At 44.6% G+C, this 22,247-nt stretch overlaps 1 protein-coding gene across 1 annotated transcript in view; it reads right to left on the reverse strand.

Annotated features, from left to right (window-relative positions):
• The window catches only part of INSRR (insulin receptor related receptor), a 673,583-nt gene that overhangs the window by 324,711 nt on the left and 326,625 nt on the right, over nt 1–22,247 (reverse strand). Inside the window, exon 4 of the mRNA XM_078668487.1 lies at nt 13,284–13,426. Coding sequence (XP_078524613.1) covers nt 13,284–13,426 — 143 coding nt within the window. The remainder of the gene's footprint in view (nt 1–13,283; nt 13,427–22,247) is intronic.

The raw sequence follows: 22,247 nt of genomic DNA on the forward strand, positions 1-22,247 counted from the left end.
ATGCCCACTGAAAAGACTAACTTAAATCCTGGTTTGAGGAGCGTTGTAAGTATTCGTGCCAAAGATGTGTCGTGCAGCCCAAGCAATGTGTCAGTTTCAAGCTGTGGTGAGGCTGCGATGCGAGGGCCTGCATCGTCATGGAGGATCCCATCGACAGGGCTTGTAATGTAAAGTTCGGCGTTTAGGATGTGGCATGCAGTCAGGGCAAGGCTGCAATATACAGGCTGGTGTTGTCGGTGAGGCGTCCATTGAGAAGGGATATGAAGGACTACGCTGATAATGTGTTGCACAGTGGCGGTTCTGATAAGGCTGTGGAGGCGAGGTGGGCTTTGCGACAGGTCCAATCCAAGTAGCAGTGATGAACCATTAGGTCTGCTCAGGTTTGTGCTGTGCTGCATGAGAGATGCATAAGTTCCGCTGGGTCCACAGAGGGTGACAGAGCACCTCAAGCCCACTTCCAAGGGAACAGGACTGGAATGGCTCCACCTGGCAGGGTAGGCTCACAGATGGCAGGTTGCGGGTGCAAGTGCAAGGTTGCTGGAGCCTGTTATGTCCCTGAGGATTCATATCAGCCAGCCAACTGTCCCTTGGGGTCACTCTGGGTTATGGGTTCAAGAGATGCAGGTCCAGTCCTTCTCAACCAGGCAAGAGAAGCAGGTCAGCAGAGCAGCAGTACTTCAAACCATCAGTCGAACAGAGTTGCAGTCCTTTCAGCAGCCCAGCAGTCCTCCTACTTTGGAGAGTATCCACAGGTCCAGACGTGAACTAAAGAGTTGGTGTCTGAGGTCTAGTATTTATACCCAGTTATACCTTTGAAGTAGGGAGAAGCTTCTTGAGTCAGGCCTTTGATGTACAGGGGTCCCTTGACTTTCTGGTCCTGGTTCCAGCCTAATTACAGATGGCATGCAGCCCTTTGTATAGAGGCACGACACAGCCTGTTCGAATCAAGTGTAAGTGGGGCTGGGCCCATCTCCACCTTCCCATCCAGCCAGTGATGGCCCATCCAGGCACACCTAAGGTCCCTATGTGTGTGGCTGTCTAGGAAAAATACACAAAGCCCAAATGTCAGCTACACCCAGTCATGTGATCGAGAGGCAGGTGGCAGACACCCCAACTTTCTAAAAGTTATTTCTAAAGATAGTGGTCCCTAGACAAGGGTTAATGTGTGTAAACAATAAATACAGACCAAATCAGTACTATATTTTACAGCTTTGCTGCCTGAGCGTTTCTGTTTTCATGTTGTACGTCCTTCCCACTAAGTTGGATACAGGCTTGTGTCCCACTGTAATTGTCTCTTGCTTTATTTTGTATATATTTAAGGAACTGCATATTAAAAAAACGCTGTCCGGCTTGTCAGCTGTAAAATATACTACTGATTGGGTCTGTATTTATTGTTTACTCACATTAACCCTTGTCTAGGGACCACTGTCTTTAGAAATAATTGATTACCCAAGGACCCTGACCAATTGTATTTGGGTTTCCCTTGTCTTTTTTTTATAACAACTTTATAATAGTGACATTTTCAAAATTGCAATTTAAAATCCGACTTTGGCCATAAGTTAAGATTATTCATTACAATTCCAAAGACACCAAGCACTAACTGGTTTCCTACTTCGATTTGCAAATTATAGCTTATTAAATGTAATAAGTTAACCCCAATGTTAGTCTATGGGAGAGGTAGGCATTGCAGTAGTGAAAAATGAATGTTAGAGTTTTTCACTAACAGGACATTCAAGACTTCAAAGTACGCCCTACTTTTTAAATACATTGCACCCTGCCCTATGCGCTGTCCTGGTCCTATCCTATGGGTAACCTTTATGTATTAAAAGGAAAGGTATGGGCCTGTCAAAATGTTTATTTTGCTGGGTTGAAATGGCAGTCTAAAATGGAAAAACACAGGCTGCAAGGGCAGGCCTGAGACATGTTTAAAGTTTTACATAAGTGGGTGGTACAATCGGTGTGGCAGGCTGACTGGTAGTATTTAATGTACTGGCCCCAGGCACAGGTAGTAACACTTTACTAGGGGCTAACACGTAAATTAATTATGGCAATTGGGTATTAGCCAGTTTTACCATGTTTTCAAGAGAGAGCTCAATCACTTTAGTACTAGTTAGCAGTGGTAAAATGTGCAGATTCCTAAGGCCAGCAAAAACAAAGTCACCAAACAGGAGGGTTATAGGTAGAAAGGTAGGGGGGAATCCAGGTAAAGAATGCCAGGTCTAAATCACTTTTTCTTATTATCTTTTTGTATGGCCATTAAGACAACGCCATCCATTGATTCTCCTTTTCTCCTCTCTCTTCTCTCCCTTCTCACTCTCTAATCATTTTCTCTCCAACTTCCCTCTTCCCCCTCTTTTTCTCTCTCTCTTAACGTTGGCTGGAGAAAGTGACAGAGGCACCAAGAGCGGGCCTTGACTTTCAAAACTGGCTTCCGCTTTTATCCTGCCCCGGGAAGACGATTTCTGCTACGCTGTGGCTCTACGGCGATTTATAGACACTTACCGTCTGTTCCGGTTGTCTCTGGGTGCCGTGGTTCCGGAACTGTGCCTTCGCTCGCTTCAGGGCCTCTGGAGCGAACTGGCCTGAGTCTCCTCGGCGGCGCCCGGACGGGGCGCTACGCTGTGGCCGGCCCTTGATGGCGCAGTGGGCTCGGCCGGAGAGGCGGTTGTGCAGAGAGGCCGGTCGCGGCTTTCTGGCCTGATCAGGCGACCCCACGGCCTGGGGTGGAGGCGCTGCCTTCTGTTGACGGGGCTGACCGTAAATATGGCTTGTCCCCCCCTTTGTTCCCCGGTCCGGCCATTTTGAGTGCCTCCGCCCGGACTCGGAGAACGGGGCCGGCGATCCTCCTTCTTCTGGTGGCCCCCCCTTCCTGCTCTGGACGTGCCTCTGCTGGTGGTTGACTGAATTCCGTTTGCCTTGCTGCGGCCCGGTCGGGGGTCGAGGATCGCTACGACCCCGCCGGGCTTCCAAGATGGCGGCCGACCCTGTATATCTCAGTCGGGCCAAGATGGGCGGCGGTGGTCTACGATGTGGCACAGAAGCCGGATACTGTAAAGGTGTTCCTACACTTGCCGATATCCTCGCCGCCCTGCGCTCCTGGGGTACTCCGGTGGCCGCACCCGCTGTTAACCTGGAGGAGGCTCGTTTCGCTGGGCCGTTTGAGCCCCCTCTGGCGTGTGCGGCTACGTCGCTGCTGGGTGCGGCTGGAACTATCCTGGAAATTATGGACCCGGTGGCTGCCGTCTCTACGGATCTGCGGAGTTCCGCTGCCCTCCATCGTGATGTGTCCTCTCCTGTGCTGTGGGTCTGTGGGCCGGGTCCTGTCCGGGCCGGTCTTAGTGGTTCTTCCTGTTCTTCATCTCCTCGAATGGCCGAACGTAGATCCTGTGCTGACTCCGCTGGATCGGCTTTCCTCAGATCATCTTCGGAACTGTGCCTGCATTGTGTACAATGGTTTCTGACTGTCCCGGATCATCCGAGTTGTGCACGAAACATCTTATCCGGATTGAAGTTTGACCTCCCTGTTCTTTGCCTCCTGCTCCTCGTGGTCTGGTTCTTCGTGAGGCGGACTGCTACAGGTTTGGAAAAACAAGGACAGGGATGAGACGATCTTGCCTTTGTGGACTGTTGTCTTGTAATGGTTGGATGATCGGTTAGTACGGTATGACCATGTCGGATTTTTGTCGTATTCCTGGACTGTATCCTTAGACTCTTTTGTCTTCCCGTGGACACTGATGTTTCGGACGGGAGGGTGGGAGCCTATGATTCTGTTTTATGGCCCTCTCCCGTGTTCTTTCCTCCCTTCTTCCTTCTTTTCCCCCTTTTTTGTCTTTATGTTCTATCTTGCTTTAGCTCTTCTATATTTCGGGTTCTGATTAGGGCGACAGGCACGCTGCTGGGGGGTAGGCCATAGCCTTCTGCAGGGGTGCAGGGTGGGCTTGCGGGGTGGGAGGGGGGGGTCTGTCATTTCTTTGAGGTTTTTTCCCCTCATTTTTCTTACTTTTTTGGTTCTATGGCTCTTGTGTGTCCTCTTTTTCGGGACGCGGTCTCAGCATGTGTCCCCCTGGGTGGGTTATTTTTGATGCACTAACCGTTTGGTCTAACTGTGGCTTTGGCTCGCTACGTAATTTGGCTCAGGTTACTACTGGTTCTGTATACCGATTTGTGGTCTCCGGCCTCGTTTGCCGTGGGGCGCGTGCTTGAGGCGGCGTTCTTCCTTTCGCCTTTTGTCCCCTTCTCCCTTTTTCCTCTCTTCCTCCCCCCTCTCGTGGGGAGGTTTTTCACTTATTCCCTGGGTTGTGTGCCGGAGGGCTTTATTTGATAAGCCTTTTTTGACTCTGTTTGATATGATACGTTCTTGTTGTGGTGGGTGGGCGCTGAACGGCGGTTGCCACTGTTTCTCTGGCGAGACTCCTATTCTGGCTTTACCGATATGTGTTTGTCATTATTGAGTTATCCTGTATCTTCTACCGCGGCTTGTTCGCGACCCACCACAGCCCTCCGAGATTCCCTACCTGTTGCTATCCTGTCATACCCGTTTCTATATTAGAAAATCAACCTACTCGTATCCTGTCCCGGCTGATTGCTATATGGCTTTTAGCCCTTAATTCCTATGATTTGTTGTGTTATTCTGTATGCGTTTCTGTATTGTTGAATATGTTTCTTATTTGTGGTGGCCGGCCCGCTGGGTTGTAGGCCCGTATTTGTGAGCCTTCTCTGTACAATAAAGGTTTTTAAAAAAAAAAAAAAAAAACTGGCTTCCAATGGCTACAGCTGTCCTGATGAAAGGTCCAGTAGGAGAAAAAGCCTATCGGCCCCTGGAGATATGCCATCATGCAGTTTTCACAAGATATAGTAGATAAACACATTTAAGCAAATATTCATCATTGTGTAGAACAGTGCTTAATTTGAGCCAGTAGTTTACGGTACACGGCACCAGCACTTCGTTGTCAACACCAGCCCTTATGACAGTCTACCACATGGTGGCACTGTCTGGTAAATTTGGAGATTACCACAACAGCAATTAATTTTTAATTCAATATACATAAAAAATGACTATTACCTGCCGCCCAAGTCATTCTTCTAGCTTTAGGCCCTGAAATAGTCTGAATTGTCACTTTTAGGAGTGTGATGGTTAGTATTTGTGTTGTTACTATCATTGACAGCGCTGGCAGGGACAATGTGTGGTGCACACTGCCGTGGCCTACTGATGAGAGCCCTGCAACTTATTTTTTTTCTTACAAATTGAGTACTGGTGAATGAGTTTCTCAAAACATTCACCTATTTTATTAAAAGTAATTCCACTTGGGGCCACAGACCGCTCTAAACCCAACTTAAACTCCTTTTCCTGGAATTTACATGAAAAGACATTTCAGGCCCAAATGTTTTGTTTTTATTCTTCCCTAAAGGTATTCTAAGGCTTCAGTAAGACAGTGTTGGTATAACAAGACAGAATATTGTAGGGAAAAAACACGAAGGGAAAAAAAGATTCCTTATTAGCGAAAAATAAGGATTCGCTAATAAGGAATAGCAAAAGGCTATGCATGTTGAAATCGCTTAAAAAGTTGCGATTTCTAAATATTCCTTAATTGCGACTCGCAAATTGTGAGTCACAATTAAGGAATACCTCCCCATTCATTCCTATGGGCCTCTAAATTTGTGATTCTCAATTAGAGAATCGCAAATTGAGAATGCAATTTCAAGGGTGCCAGGGTGTCAAAAAGACATCCTGTTGCACCCCTGAAATCTGCATACGAGTACATCTTGCATGTGTGTGTAAAATGGAACTTTGAAAAATGCACTTTAGTGCATTTTTCAAAGTTTTTCCAAAATACCATGAAGTTCAACTTCATGGTAATTTGCTCCCCCTATTAGCGAAATCGCTAGTTTTTTTTCTTTAATGCATTGCATTTAAGGAATCTCAATTTGCGATTTCTTAAATGCAATGGCAATTTAAGTAATCGCAATTTAGAGATTACTTAAATTGCAATTTTTGCATTTGGGATGATGCATCAAAATGAAAAAATACTGGTCGCAAAGGGGCAGATTCGGAGAATCTACCCGTTTGCAACCGGTTTTTGCTTTGATGCATGTGGGCCTTAGTCAGTAATGTTAGGGGTATGTGTCTGAGATTTCCCAATTAGCAACGTGATGTACCAAACTAAAATAAATAGGTCCAGCAGGGGCCGCTGGATGTCTAATGGATAGAGTTAAGAACATTAGAATAAAATTATTTAGAAAAGCAGGGCTTGTCAGCACAGCGCCATAGCGAGACTGTCTGGACTTTGTCTAGTCCAGTCCATTTCCACCCCACAGCAATGTAGGGAAGGGAGGCGTTGTGGCACAGGCTTGGCACCAGCACCAGATCTACCATGAGCAGATCAGGCTTAGAGTCAGCAGGAGCTGGCCTAGTAGAAGCCCAGGCCCAGCAGGGGTCATACACAGCAGTCTACATGAAAGCTGTGCTGAAGGAGAAAAGGCTAGAGAAAATCTACTAACATGACTGACAAAAGGCATCTGAACCTCCAGTAAAAGAAGGTTTTAAGCTACCCGAAACATACATTTCTTGCCCACTGCGGTATCTAAATAGCAAGGAATCTGCGACTCCTTTTAATTCCTTTTAGGTCTCGCCTACGAGGCGCACATGGCTGATAGGAAAAAGACCTTTTGTAATCGGCACAGCTTTGCAGGCACAAATGTGCACGGGTTGCATTGCTTTCAATGGCAACGCGTGCACGTTTGGCGATTTCCTTGCGGGAGCGAGCAGCGGCAACATACGGTAGCAATTATCACGTCTTGCTGCTCGCACCGCATGGGAATCGCGCAGGCCCCTTCCTCTCTCCCCTCCCCTCCCCTCCCCCTGCTGCCGCTACCCTCTGACCACAACCCCTCAAACAAGTGGTAATATATTTTAATTTGTGAAGGTAGCTGCGGTTAAATACTTAACTTATTTTATGAAAACCCTTCTTGATTTATTTTCGTATTCCAGATACGGCTTCTTTTCCACTCAATTTTTCATTTTCTTTTAATCCGACGATAAAAAGAGGCATGTGAATCATCTGCACCGACCTCTCTTACATAAGTAGTCTTCATTTTATTTTTATATTAATTCAAAATTTCGGGGTAATTTAATTTGGTGCCAAGCGGCCAAAATATTGCAGTGAGACTGTTCATTTAGATTTGGGGATATAAGCGCGGCCTTCATCCTTGCATCTGCTCATTCCTGCCTTTGGCTCCCTGATGAGCTCCACATCGTTGTTTTATGTTGCAGCCCTGCTTCAATGCTGCCATCTCGTGACGAAGAGGTGTAACTTTTTAAGGATCGCCTCATCCACTCCTGGTGGATCAAAATCCTTCACACGTGTCAGCAGGGACAAGCATCAATGCCATTAAATCCCATATTGATGAAGCGGATGGCATTGCATACAGACATTATTTGGCAAAATTAAAAGGCGGATGCAGAAGCTCGGACTGCAACTCGTGGCAAGCCTAAAACGCACCAACGTATACAGGGATGTAGAGTCTGTGAACTGCTTAGAAATCATTAACAATGCAAATTATTGTGCGGCACAAAGTGCGGAGACTGGAGTTGCTAGCGATCGCCGGCTGTGCTCTGGACTCTACAAGGCAGAGACAGATACCACTTGTGATCTTTCAGAAAATGGCTGCCCACCCTCAATCATCTTGTGGTACTACTGAAGGAGCATTTCACCACAAAGCAACAACCGGGTCACGATAAAAGCAGTGTCTCACAATCTGTACCTTACAGGCGTGTGACTAATGAGTTTATCAAACACACTCTTTAATACTACACCTTTACTATGCTGCAGATTAAAGGTGCAACGTTTTATCAGCAAAGGTATCATTGGGAGAAATATTGCATGAAGTTTCAGAAGTGGAAAGACCAGTGAAACATGGAACACTGTGTGCCTCACAGACCAAAGAAACCAAGAGGTTGTTCCCCAGTATAATACCTCTTCAGCAAGTTATGGGAAGATGGGAACCTATTTTTCTACAACTACAACTATTACCCACTATGGAGGAGACTCCCAGGCATGGCAGAGAGAACAAGAATTGGCATGCCAATAGGTATCGCCTTTGGGACCTTATAAGTGTTTAGCCATGCAACAGTTGATTTTGTTGCACCAAGGATATTGTGCTGGATAACTAAACACTTATAAGGTCCCAAAGGCGAGACCTATTGGCTATGCCAATGCTTGTTTTAATAGGGAGAATGAAATGCAGTGTTGCTATCATACACTCAAAGATATGAAGACTACGGTGTGAATACAGCCCGTTTCATTCTGCTGGGCTTTATGTGTTTCTATTCTGTTGCTTCCAGTGATTCTTAGGTTTTGGGGTATCTTTGCTAATGATGTAGTTTTGAAGACATTCTTTACGTTTGTGGGTGTAGTAGGTTTAACTTACCTTTTTTTGTGATGGTTATGAAGATAGGCAATAGAATATAATTGTCAATACTACTTGAAAGGATGTTATATTGAGCAAGCAAACTCTTATCCAAGGGTATAGATTGGAGCTTCCTGTGTCTGTATATATGTATGTATGTTTGTGTGTGCCTCAATGCATCTCTGCAAATCTCTGTCTGGTTGTTTCTGTACATATCTGTTGGTCTGTGCACTCCTATGTTTATCTGTGTATGTAAAGCCACCATGTACCTGTATATGTCTGTCTGGCTCTCAGTGTGTTGATGTAAATATCTGTGTCCCTCTGGATCCTGTATATAAAGTTCAGGAGGTTAAAGTATCTGCTGCAGCTAAATATGAAATTGGGGATGGAAGTTCGAATGTAGGCGGGGATTATTGTTCAGCCAGCTACACATATGCAGGGGTAAAAATCAGAGCCCGTGCTAGCATTTTTGCCACCTTAATTGAAGCAACATTTTACTAGTCCTCTCTCATTGTAATTTGGCAGTTCATGTTTCACCTGGCTATCTGGCAGGTGTGTAGCTGACAGCATCCTATTCGGCATTGGAGATGGCCACTCTGGAGAAGGAGGTATAGAGCCCCTTGAGAGCCTTTAGGCAACTGCTCTCCAGTGGTCTAATCAATGAGTGTGAGAGAGCTGCTGCCTTTGTCCAGGACAGGCTCTGTCACTGTCCCTTGACACAGGCCGGGGAAGCTGCTGGGAGCGGCCTGGAACCTGGTTCCTGATCAATAATTCCTACTGGAACTGGAATCTGGACCGTTGCCACCGCATTCCATAAGTGAATTCTACACAGAAAGGACGGGATTCACACATAACCCCCTGATACGCCACAAACTGCAGCAGATCAAGCTTCCCTTTTACAGGAAACAGATTCAGAACTGAAAAGAGAAGTGCAAGCTTCCATCAGTCACAACAGCCTGATGCAGCACGGATAAGCAGCAGATCAACTTCCCTCACAAACAGAACAGATAAAGTGAGAAAATAAAAAATACGAGCTTACCCGATGCAAACTTTCGGTATCGCAGGGCCTGCTTGTGTCCAGTAAAACTAAATGGGAGAACATGAAACACAATAGCAAACATGGGCACATCATAGAGGCAGAGGTCCCTCAACGCACGGCGGTGCCATTTCGCCTCTTTTAACTACTGGGCCTAGCAGTTACTGGTGTTCTTTGTGTAAAGTCGGAGCTGGCTGCAGAGTGCTGCCTGTGCACTATCCACTGCATCACCAGCATGAATACTTCATAAACCTTGCAGCGGTGGTAGTTTGAATGCCCAGATTTCAAAACTCAGAGGTTATGAGAATGAAAATGAAATTATTTCAAGGTCGCCCAACAATACACCCATTTTAACAAGGCAGCCCTAAGGCTGAGTCCAGCTCCCTCCGAAGCGGCCAGTTACCCTAACAGGTTTTGGAAGTAGCATATCCCCGGTGCACTCTGGTACATGTAATTCTTGAAAGAAAACGTTCACATGGAACTCATTTTAAACATCGACATATAGGTATCACAGATATTTCTGTGCAGACAAAATAAAAAACAGCAATGCAATATTTCAAACATTTAGAAGAAGCAATAATAACTCGGGCAGTACGTAGCATGCTTCAGCAGAACCAAATTTATTGTGTATAGTGAGAGAGAAAGTGGTAGCAGTCCCAAAGTGTGTAGTCAGGACGAAGGAGAAGTTGAAGGAAGTGAAAAAAATGGAAATAAGCCAAAGAAGTGATTGGCTGATATACATGTGAGTTGGGAAATTCAGGTACAAACGGTCATGGATACAACGGTGCTATAATTGTATCTACAAAAAGCAAGAAACTTTGTCTGTCTCTATACTCGTGTCGACAGCGTTTCGACCCTTTTAGAATAATAGGGTCTCACCAGTTCTGAAGATAACGGGGGTTGGCTTCATGGAAAGTCTCTGGCAATAAGAGAGTTGGGGGACATCAAATGAATGTCCCCCAAGTAATTGGGATGTCTCCCAACCCTCTTATTGCCAGAGACTTTCCATGAAGCCAACCCCTGTGCTTTTTTTAAAGCAGTGTTGTAAGCGGGGTTTGAGGGGTAGTTGGGTGCAGTGCGGCATGAGGCGATTAAGTGGTGGCAAAGCTTAAACACCAAAGACCGATGCAAAAAAATAAAGTAGTGTTGTGAGTGGGGTTCGGGTTTCGGCACTAGGAGATTAAGTGGCGGCAATGCTTAATAAACATCAAAGATGGGTAAGCACCATGGCAAATGAAGCGTTGGCTGCAAACACTTAACACTAGCTGAGGCATACCAAAAATATAGAAAGGGAGCTCTCAAAGTATCCTGAATAACCCAGAGAGTAAGTGCGCATGTAACAGGGGCAGTCCTCGTGGGAGGATACAAAGCCCAAAGGGAGGGACTACTAAGCCTATTCACTAATCAAAAGCCAGCATTTACATAGGACAGTAAGAAGAGCCGATTGAAAAGATAGGCGGGTCTTAAAACCCATATTGTAGGAACAGCATGTCTTGAAGAGAACACATGCACAGCCTAGGTAAGACCTAAAAATGAATGCTACGATTTATACACAATCTGGCATTTAAGGACCATCTCATGGCCCTCCCAGAACCACAAAACAGGCACAAATGTCTGGTATTATTTTCTGAGACAGGTGGCATTAGTCCAGTCTTGGATCGCCTCAAAGAGAGTGATTCACACAAGATGCTCACAGTCAGAGTCACCTGCTTAGAACCCTTACCCAGATTCACATCTTGGCCCTCAACAGGTGGGTACACCACAGCATGTGCGCCTACTTCTTCTGAGACAATGGAAGGGGAATTGCAAGATTCCCTACCTCACATAATAGATACAGTACACCCCTCATGTAACAGATGCAGCTGGCTATAAACAGTTAAACAGTATAAAAGTTTCTTTCCTTCACAGAGCAAGTACAACACAGCAGCTTGAGTGCAAGTGTCACTCTCTCACAGAAAATGTATTACACACTACCTGCAGTATTAGCATCCAATCCTCACAAAAAATGTACGCGAGGTTGAATGATTATCAGTGTTTACGTGGATGGAGGAGTTGGTGGTAGGATGATGGAATTAGATGGTAGGTAGTTGTGGGAGTCGGAGGCTTGATGGCTCATTAATTTATGTTTGTATGAATATTGAATTTGTTTGGATGAAGAGGTGGATGAGTAGATGTATTTGGATGGAGCATGCATGTGAAAAGAAGAGGTCAGTGGATTGATGGGTATTTGTGCAAAGGTGTGATGGTCAGTTTGTGTGTTTAAGGGAGGATTAATGGTTCAATCAAAACCACACTAGGGATCCAAGGGACACAATCCCAAAAGAGAACGTATCACTCCCTGTCTATATGTGAAACTCACAAAAGATATGCTCTACTTCAACCGGGGTTGTAAATAGGAATAATGGTTACTTTGTGTATGAGGAATATATGTATGTCTTTGGTGTGTTGGTGGAGTTATGTGTGGGCAGATCATTTTTGCAGACATGCGTGCAGATGGGCCCATGTACTTTGATGCTGCTGTGCTTAGAGCTGCTCTCCTTGGCAATTAGTGAGCTGTAAAAAGGGTTTTTGAACATTCAGGGCACTCAGATCTGCTGGTAGGGCAACAAAGCACTGTAAATCACTGTGATGGGATAGCACCTCCACCCAATACCATTGGGAAACATAATACTACAAAATGACTGTGGTGCTGGCTTTTCTGACACAAATCAGTGTTACAAGATTCTGAAAGTGACAAACTCGATGTAATGCATATGAAGCTGTGACCCTGACACTGCTGCTTTTAAGACTGAGACAGTGCAGAAAAGCTAGTAATTTAATGAATGGAAGTGAGCCATCCCAGAATGAGGTAGAACATGTGGCAGTACTGATTATAAAGGGCTGATATGCACATTCCAAGAAGTTAGCCATGTCAGAATGAGGCATTACCTGTGGTAGCACAGGTCACAAAGGAGGTGAAATGCACTTTCAAAGAAATTAACCATCTCAGAATGAGGTATAATATGCAGCAGCAATGAAAATAACAGGTTGATGTGCACATTGCAAGAAGTGAGCTATCTCCTAATGAGGTAATAAATGCAGGGGCACTAAAAATATCCAAGTGAGCAGTTATCACAACACTCTTCACTCACAGTGCTCCTGAATAGCATTGAATGAAGAGCTATAAGAACTAATCATCTGTATGCTAAGGCACTCAGTGTACAGTACCTGCACATGTTTGCAATGGGATTCTCAGCATAGGGCAGCATAATGCACGGAACTGAAGAACCAACTATAACTGCTGAAGCATTGTGCCCCAGTGCCCGATCATCACACACAAGGCCTGACAGGGGCACAAATTTACAAAACCTTGTGATTGGATCATCCTCCCAGAAGTGGAGTGAATGGCAGGAGGGGAACCTTACGCACCGCTGACAATTTTAAATCAGACAAATGCCCTGAGCCCTACCTGTACATCTCTCAGATTCTTCTAGGTGCTCTCAGCCTTCCACGTCAACATTAATTTCATCCAACATTTGTGATGAAAGGCATCAGGACACAACTGGCACTATAACCCACCTAAGATAAAATGTGGGTGTGTTCCACTGCATACACCCCAATGAGGCTACACCACTGTTTTCTAGGTGTGTAGAACTATTGGTAAAAGGATAAGTTGCACAATAGGCCAACCTAGTTTGGAGTTTATGATGAACGTGCCACAGAATTTGGCCTGTAACAATACAAAAACTTTTCTGCACACAAACCTTTAGATATTACACAAATTGGTGGCGAACTATTTTGTGAGGGAGAAGCTTCCTTAAATGAAAGACAGATATACAAGAAATACATTGCAGATACTCACAGCCTCGACGGATGTTCAAAATTAGACTGCCTTCAATGTACGTGCAGCCTGTTAGAGACTGTGCCACTTGAATTGAATCAATGGTCTTGATGCCAACTTTGCACACCTTCGGACAGCGACCCTCACACTTGTGGCAAAAGATGCTGCAGATAATAGGACAAAATATAGCAGAGATATTTTTTAACTTCATAGCCTCAAAAACTTCAGAAAAGCCTATGTTGCCATGGTACAGACAATAATCTAGTGATGGTAATATGTAAGCACTCTCTCAAAAAAGATCAGCACAACTGTTAAGAAGGGCATGTTGTGAGGGTATATCCTCGCAAGCAGGCAGGCTGTAAGTATCAACCTGTCTGATGGTATAGATCATAGCGCTCCAATGAGTTGTTCCGGAACTACTGGTGTAGTGAGGTCATAGAATTAACTGCAGACATTGCTAAGTTAGCATTAATTTGTTTATGCTTGGCAGCCATCTTGCCGCTTATGCACACGTTAGTACATGGCTTTATTCTTGTGGATAAACTGCTGATGCATTTGTTCATGAGAACTGTCTGTCCTTCACACATTTAGCTGTACACCGTACTCCTAGTCTTCACAGCGTGTTCAAGGTAAAAAAACAATGTATGCTGTTGATTCACTTTGGTCAGTCCCGCGCCCATAGACACAAAATAGAACACAGCTGCACTACTGAAAGTCGAGTGCTTTTAATGTGGCATTGCATGCATGAAAAGGCACTTGGAGAGATTCATTCCAACAAAGAAGAGCTGTGCTTGTCCTGAGATGTGATTCCTTGCATCTAAACTTAGAGGCATGGGGTCCCCCTGACAAAGCCTAGAGGTCTTCTATAATTATAATAAAGTAGCTTGAAGCACGGGGGACTGGTAAGGCCTTTAGCCCTGTTTCCACTATCATTATAAAATGATTGCCCTGTTTGTGCTTTATTGAATTGTAACCATGCTGATTATATTGTTCTTATGCATTTCACCGATTGTGTTGGCTAGTACACTGCATTGTAGAACACGTTAGTTAAAATAAACATTTTAAACTATACTGTGTCTCTGTTTACTCACGTTGTGGACAAGTATGAGTGTTTGAATGAAAGAGTGTTCTTCTTACCGCGATTCCTGAGAGGGAAGGAGTGACAAGTTCTAGGATGTCTAATCATTGGTAGCTTGGCTGTAGTATGGAGAATGAATGAGACACCATAGCTAGTCAGATTGGGGTTCTGGATACTGAGGTGGATTTCTGGTACACCAATACACATCGAGGTCCTGGTTTTCTGCGCATAGTTCTGTGTGTGTGCAGAATCCCTGCAACATGGCACACCTAACGTTTGGTCTGGTTCTTATTTACGAGGCACTCGAGTAGTACTGGTGCTTGTCCACCATACCCTCACTTCTGTTTTCCTGTAATCAGTTGTGACGGCATAACCTACCTATATTGATGTTTTTACAGGTTTTTTCAAGCTTGATATAAATAAACAGTTTTAGTTTGAATTACTACCCTATATTGCGCTGCCACGCATTAAGTTGTTCTTCCTTTATAGTCGTTATGATTGAAGTTGAAATTGCAGCTCATAGCCGCACACCGCTCCATCGTCTTTTGCAAGCAAATGGCGTGCCAGATGCGGGTGTCTATCTTATTTTTGTGGTGGGAGCTGATCCAGCTGATCACTTTGAGGTGTTTTATTCTTGGGTGACTTTCCCGGCAGTGAATGGAGATGATAACTTGTTCCATGTATATACTCACACTGCAACACCTAATGTTTATCGGCCTTATAGGACTCTTGAGGTTCCGATTTCAGCGTGGCAACACCGTATTTGGTTTAATGGCAACCTTCCCCACACAGTGGGCCCTTTATCAATTCCCGGGGCCACTTGGCCAGGTTTGTCCGGGGACACCGCATCCACATAATTTGGCAGTAACAGTGGAAGAACTTTGTGTATTGAGGTTCACCGAGCACTTGTGCAATACGATTCACACAATCTCCAGGTGGGAGCACCTGGGGTTGCTGCAGTGTATCATTTACACTGACGGTTCAGCGCAACTGGCGACAAAGTCAAAGCATTCTTATTCGGCAGCATGCGCAATTGTGGCTGGTGCAAAAGTGAACGGAGAGTTCAAATCGAGTGTTGTACACACTCCGGCACTAGGGGACTCTACCGCCCAATTAGCTGAGCTGCGCGATTTGGTGTTCGCACTTGAGTTTGTAGATCTGAATGTGACTACTCTCATTGTAAGTGATTCTTACTACTGTGTTCAGTCTTTCAATGCCAACTTACACTTTTGGTTTCAAAATGACTATTGTGATTCTTAAAGCAGCGCAATTAGGTATTAAATGCTTTGGGTTTGAGTCGCAGATCTTAATGAACATCTGCCTCTCACAAATGTAATTCATACTCTTGGCCACCAACGTGTAGGAGTACACCCGGTTGGCAATAATTGAGCTGATGAAGCAGCTAAATCAGCAGTAGCCACATTTACAGTTGCAGCGTTTACTAGAGCCAAGAATAAGATTGATAATGACATCTGGACAGCTATTGCTGTTATAGAGAAGGGCGGCAATTACCCGCAGAGTTTCCCTTCCAGATACTCTTATCACTTAAGTCCTGATAAAGTTCCTTATGTGCGGATTAACAGCATTGGTGACAGGTTGATTCCCAACGCGGACCGCAGACTTTCACTGATTACAGCCACACACGAAGGCTTGGCTTCGGCCCATGCTGGAGTGTCTGCAACTGTTTCTATCTTACAGCAGCGTTTCTGGTGGCGTGGGTTGTGTAAAGAAACCCGTTCTTATGGGCTTTCATGTGACATTTTCCAACAGATTAAGCCATCTACTGTAGCACGATCACCACAAACACCGTTGTATATTTCTAATAGACCTTTTGGGTGTGTTTATTTAGTTCACTGTGGTCCATTTTCTTCAGATACTGCTTATAAATTCATCTTAGTTGCAGTTGATTCGTACACATGTTTTCTTTGGGTGTGGCCACAACGAATTGCTGATGCTCGAACTGTCATCAGGGATCTGCAGGTCTTTGTGGGAATTTTTGCATGTGGCACTTTCCATTCTGACATGGGTCCTGCATTCACCTCAAAGGTGTACAAGGAGGCCATGTGGTCTTTGGGACTGCAGGTCAAATTCTCGTCTCCATACAGACCTGAGGGTAATTTTGTTGTAGAGAGAATGAACCGTGACTTAAAGCAATCCTTGACAACTAGGGTCCTAGGTACTGGTATTAACTGGTTTGCCCATTTGAATAGCGTAAAACGTGCACTAAATAATCATGCCTAGAATATCTCTGGGTGGGCGGACCCCATAAGAAATGCTCTTTGGCATGAAAATGTTTGTGCCAGACCGCGATGGTCTAGAAATTGCGACTTCTGCCAAAGCCTTTGACATAGATAATCATTCTGCTGTATTACAGAAGCTACAAGAGACCCGGGACAGTCTTGCCAAGGAACATTTGCCCTCAGCCACTGATGCAGCAATGCAGATTCCGGCTTGTTACCCAAAGTCGGAGTCCCGGTCTGAGAGAAGGTGGAAAACAAGAAAGAGTTTGGCCCCTCTTATTGTGCACCTGTCCCAGTGCTTGGTGTGAAGAGAACTCGTACAGTCATTTTACTACCACTTCCTGGTCGAAAAGACAACAGAAACGTCTCTGTGGATGATGTCAAGTTACAACATCTGGCCAATCCTGAATAGTATAACACCAACGTCTTCATGTACGGTGATTTCCAGGAATCTAATGTTGGGCGCTTCTGACACCACGCAGCCTGATACTGCCATAGAAATGGATTCCGTCAATAACCCTTTGCTAAACCTCCCTACTTCCGGTCTAAATGAATAAAATGAGTATACTTATCCTGCAACCGAGTCGTCACCTGGTTTGCAGCCTGATACCCTTCATCAGTCACGTTCCTCTTTTGACTCTGACTCTACATTATCAGTAACTCCCTCCAAAATCTCAATTTTTGTGGCCTGGTTTAAACAAACCTATTTGATTCCACCTTGGACATACATTTGGTTAGTCCTTTTTGCCATTTTTCTTTTCATGTCAATTGGATTTGCGACATTCTTTTTCCTCCTCATAAATGGTCACTACATACCTGAACGCTCTGCTGTGAAACTGGTCAATAGAACTTTGGCTCCGCATTCATCTTCTCACATCATGAAAAGGGACCTGACTTCTGTCAACATATTCGCCTGGCCAGTTGCAGATAGCATAGTTTGGGGTGCAGTGGATTTTCAGATTCATGGCCCTACAGAGATAATTAACATGCCAAATGTACTTCGTGTTTCCATGGGTGATTTAGTGTAGCACAATATACGATCTGATGATTGGGATGTACATGCCATACAATCTCTGTTTTCAGGTTTGAAGTACTATGCTGCTTTTGATGCTGATGATTTGTATTTGAATACTGCAAATTATGCCAATTTGTTTTGCTACCAGCATTATGGCCATCATTTCCTGCATAAAGCTAATGCATTTAGAAATGTTTTAAATTTCACACAGTGGGAACATTGCCTGGCTCCATTAGAGGGCAGCTCCAAAAGGTTTTTGAAAAAATGTACAGATTTTACAGATTTTGATAAATCCAAACCGTAATGCTTATATTTTAACTTAAATGTTTCGTCAAATTCGAAAGTGATGTTCACACATACACACCAAATTAGTGTATTACCAATCCTTTATTAATGATTTGTCGGTGGGTGGCTATGATCTGTGGAAGACCACAATGGATCTTAAATCTGTCTGGGGTTCCAACCCCTGGCAGGTACGAGGCACTGAAGCTTTACATCGCGTGTGCCTCATTCCTACTCAAATTTTATTTTTGAATGATTCGGTCTATCAGACTACGTGTTTTGGATTGGCTACTTCAAAGCAAATGAATGCCCCTGCCATTCCCACTTTGGCTGCATATCTGAACTGGACAAATCATACTGAATCAGAAGAAACACCATAGAGGAGAAATCCTGGATGCAATTATTTCCGAAAACAACGCAATGTCCATTGACCACGTCATTCCCGTAGACTGGTCAGACCACCATATCATTCTCTTCCACATCAACCAAATGGTCCAAACTCAAACCCCCAAGCAGGAACCCCCAAAATGGGTCAGGAACACAGCTCAGATCCCTCAGTCTGACCTAGAAGAAAGAATAAGTTTGCTCCTCCCCAGCTTGACTGATCACCTCTCAACTACTGAACTTACCTCTCTCTACAACGTCAATCTGACGCTCACCTTGGACCACCTTGCCCCCCTGAAATAAAAAAAAACAAGATCATCCCTTCTAGATCATGGTTCACCACTGACATCAATGAAGAAAGAAGACAGCTCAGACCCTCAAAAAGAATCTGGAGGAACAATCCCTCCACCCGCCATCACGAACAACTCAATGAAGCCCGCAGGAACTACAAAAAGCACATTAAGAATAAAAAGACAGCTTTCTTCTGTTCTGCCCTAAACACAGCTAAAAACCGTCCCAAAGAACTCTTCAATATCATCAGGAATCAAACATCCAAGCCTACGTCCTCTTCAATACTGGCATCCAAAGAACAATGCAACAACTTCGCAGCCTTTTTCAATGACAAAATCGCCAAGATCGACCTCTCGCTTGGCTGAAATCTCTCCCCCGCCATTGAGATCGAGGCACACGAAATTAAGGATAGTGCCTCCATGAACCCCCCTAAACACTGGTCCTCCTTCATCCCCATTCAGGAAGCTGAAATAGTCAATCTAATCTCTTCTGCTAAACCCTCATCTCATGCTCAGGACCAGCTGCCCCCGCATCTGTCCAAAGACCTAAATCCCCCCCCCCCCCCCAAGCCCCGATATGGTGTAAGATCATAAACAGCTCTCTGAGCTCTGGAATTGTACCAGACTGCCTCAAAGTAGGCCAAGTAACGCCACTACTGAAAAAAACAGGACTTGACACTGAAGATATGAACAACTTTAGACCTTTTTCAAATTTACCCCTTCTTTCCAAAATCCTGGAAAGATGTGTACTCCCTCAGCTGGCCCAACACCTGGATAACATCAATCTCCTAGACCCCCATCAATCTGGCTTCAGAAAAGGCTGTAGCACCAAAACCGCAATCATGAATGTCCTAGACGATATACACAAGTCACTGGATTCGGATCAATGCTGCCTTCTCATCCTCCTAGACCTATCGGCTGCGTTCGATACAGTCGACCACTCTCTGCTCCTCAAGGACCTCCAAGAAAGGGGCGAACTTGAATAGACAGTGCTACACTGGTTCTCCACCTTCCTTCACAACTGCTCACAAAGAATAAAAATCAAAAACTTTGAGTCCGACCTCCAACCAGCCACTAGAGGTGTCCGCAAGGATCAGTGCTTTCCCCTCAGCTTTTCAACATCTACATGGAACCCCTTACCTCACTACTTAGGAATTCTAACATCCCTTTTCACCGATATGCAGCTTTATCTGGAAACCACCTCCATCGACAACATCCAGAGACTTAATGACACACTCAAAGAGGCTCACAATCAACCACCTAAAACTCAATCAAGAGAAAACGGAAGTACTCCTCATCTCCAACAGAGACGAAAACCCCAAATTAAAGAATAGCTGAAAGCCATTGACACCCTCAATGGGACCCTCACCCCAGCGGACTCAGTAAAATCTCTAGGTATCACCCTAGACCCGACACTGAACATGAAAAAACACATTTCAAGATCCGCCAAAAGTACTTTTCTCAACCTGAAATTACTGTACAAAATAAAACCCTTCCTTCCCCCTAAAGATCTCCAACAAGCCACGCAAGCACTGGTGCTCTCCAGGATTGACTATGGGATCGCAACACAGAACAGCAAAATCTCACCTAGCACCCTTAAAAACAATCTTCAATGCTGCAGCAAGAATGGTCACAGGAACTAAGAAATTCGACCACATCTCTCTTGCACTCAGGGAACTTAAATGGCTCCCAATTGAAACTGCGAGCCAGCTTTAGAACAGCCTGCCTCACGCACAAAGCCCTACACACATGCAACCGGAATACTTAGCCACTAAACTCAAAAGAGCCGGCCAGTCCAGGAACCTCAGGAGCTCGAACACCCTATTACTCATCCATCTGAAAGCTCGCAAGCAGAGAACCGCAGCTAAATCTTTCGCTGGAAATGCCCTAAAAATCTGGAACTCCATCCCCCCCACATCAGAACGATCCCCTCATTCCTAAAATTCAAGAACCTGCTCAAAGTCCTCTTCCTAGACCGCTCTCAAGCGAAAAGATAAGTTGCAAGGAAGCTCCTTTCAAGGTTCTCCATCTTACTGTATTCTCTTAACTGTAGACTCTGACAGTGACCCAGAAAACCTCTCGGTCTCCCGTCCTGGTTAACATAGGAGCCGATTAGACGCTTGCCCTGAATGAGCTACTACCTACCTGCCCCATGCTCGTTCGCTCTCCTATCTGATCTATACCCGGCTTGACCCTGCATGGTCCATTATAATATCTGTATTGTATATCTGCACATAACTGTACATGCTGTAAAGCGCTCTGATGCCCTCGGGTCCAGCTAGCGCTATATAATACTCCTAAAATAAAATAAATAAATGATTATTCCATTGATGACTTGCAGTCCCTGCTCCAGAATGTTACTTTTAATATTTCTGCCTTAGCCCCCGTAGGTTGGTTGGTCTGGCAAACAAGCTCGGACTAGTGCCAACTGCGTTTCCATGGCAAGGCCCCTGGCTATACGCAGGATAGGCCTGATCCCCTATTTTCTCATTCCTATTCGGTCATTACTTACTCGGTTGGTAAATTATGTCAAAATGGGTTACAACACTCGACACGGTCCTCTGTGAAACAAACATTTGTCGTTATTATCAGGTGACATTGATTTGACATATTTTATAAAAGGCCTTGCTGGTGCTAGATCAAAACGATTTATTTATGCAACCTATAATGAAATATGGAAGCTGTCCCACATTGAGGCTGCTTCCTAGTTAAGAGCCATAGACCTGGCTAATTTGGAAAAAATCCTTGCTGTTGTGGATAATAGTATTAACACACTTTCCTCCCCCATTTATAGATTGGACAGTATTGTTTCATCTGTTGTTGATATTGTGCAAGATGATGTGTCAGTTTTGTATCATAGACAGAAGCAATTGCGTTCAGTTATGCAGTTTGCATGGACGTTGCAGACTCTAAAGATGGGAAAGGTTCTTTGGAATTATTTGAACGCTACATCTTTATTTGCTGTTTAACTTAACAGACAAACAGTGATTTATGTCCATGAAAGATGCTACACACATGCTTTTACACATTGAAAAATTGGAGCCTTTGCCCTTTTCTATAGCCGAAACTGAAGCTGCGCTGTGGCTCATCCATGGGGTAATAACCTTACCATTTACCATATTTAAATTTAGCTCTTGTATGAAGCATTACCCCTTAGGCCGCTTTGAACCCCTGGGCTGTGCTTTCCATCATGAGGTGTGGTTGTTACCATTCGCTTACAGATGCTTGCAGGATGAAAAAGAAGTTTAACTGGGGAATCATGCGATTTGGCTATAGGTCATTCGCTTGTTTGCAAAAATATATAGTTGCACGGAGCCTGTAACCTAACGGTTCCGAATCTCGCATGCATTCTGAAAGGCATTCCAGTGCCCAATATTACACCAACTTTCACTCTGCTTGCAAATGGTAGTTATCTGCTTTTAAATAATGAGGAATGCTGCGGTATGCTTGCTGGCATCCCTTACATTGTGACAGTCTTGCAACTTGTGGTTTGCTGTAAAAATGTACTGTTCCACCCCCACATGGGAGACTCGATAACTCAGCCTGGCCTTCCATTCTGACCTTGAGAGGTGACTTTGATAAGTTGAGCAGAATTAGAGCATTGTTGTCCCAAAAAGAAGTTTCTCTCACATCTGTACGTTAGACATTCATCCTTCAAGTGGCTAATACCCGATCTGAGGTTCAAGCCCTTCTTGG

The sequence above is a fragment of the Lissotriton helveticus genome, chromosome 12 (genome assembly GCF_964261635.1).
Source record: "Lissotriton helveticus chromosome 12, aLisHel1.1, whole genome shotgun sequence".
NCBI lineage: Eukaryota > Metazoa > Chordata > Amphibia > Caudata > Salamandridae > Lissotriton > Lissotriton helveticus.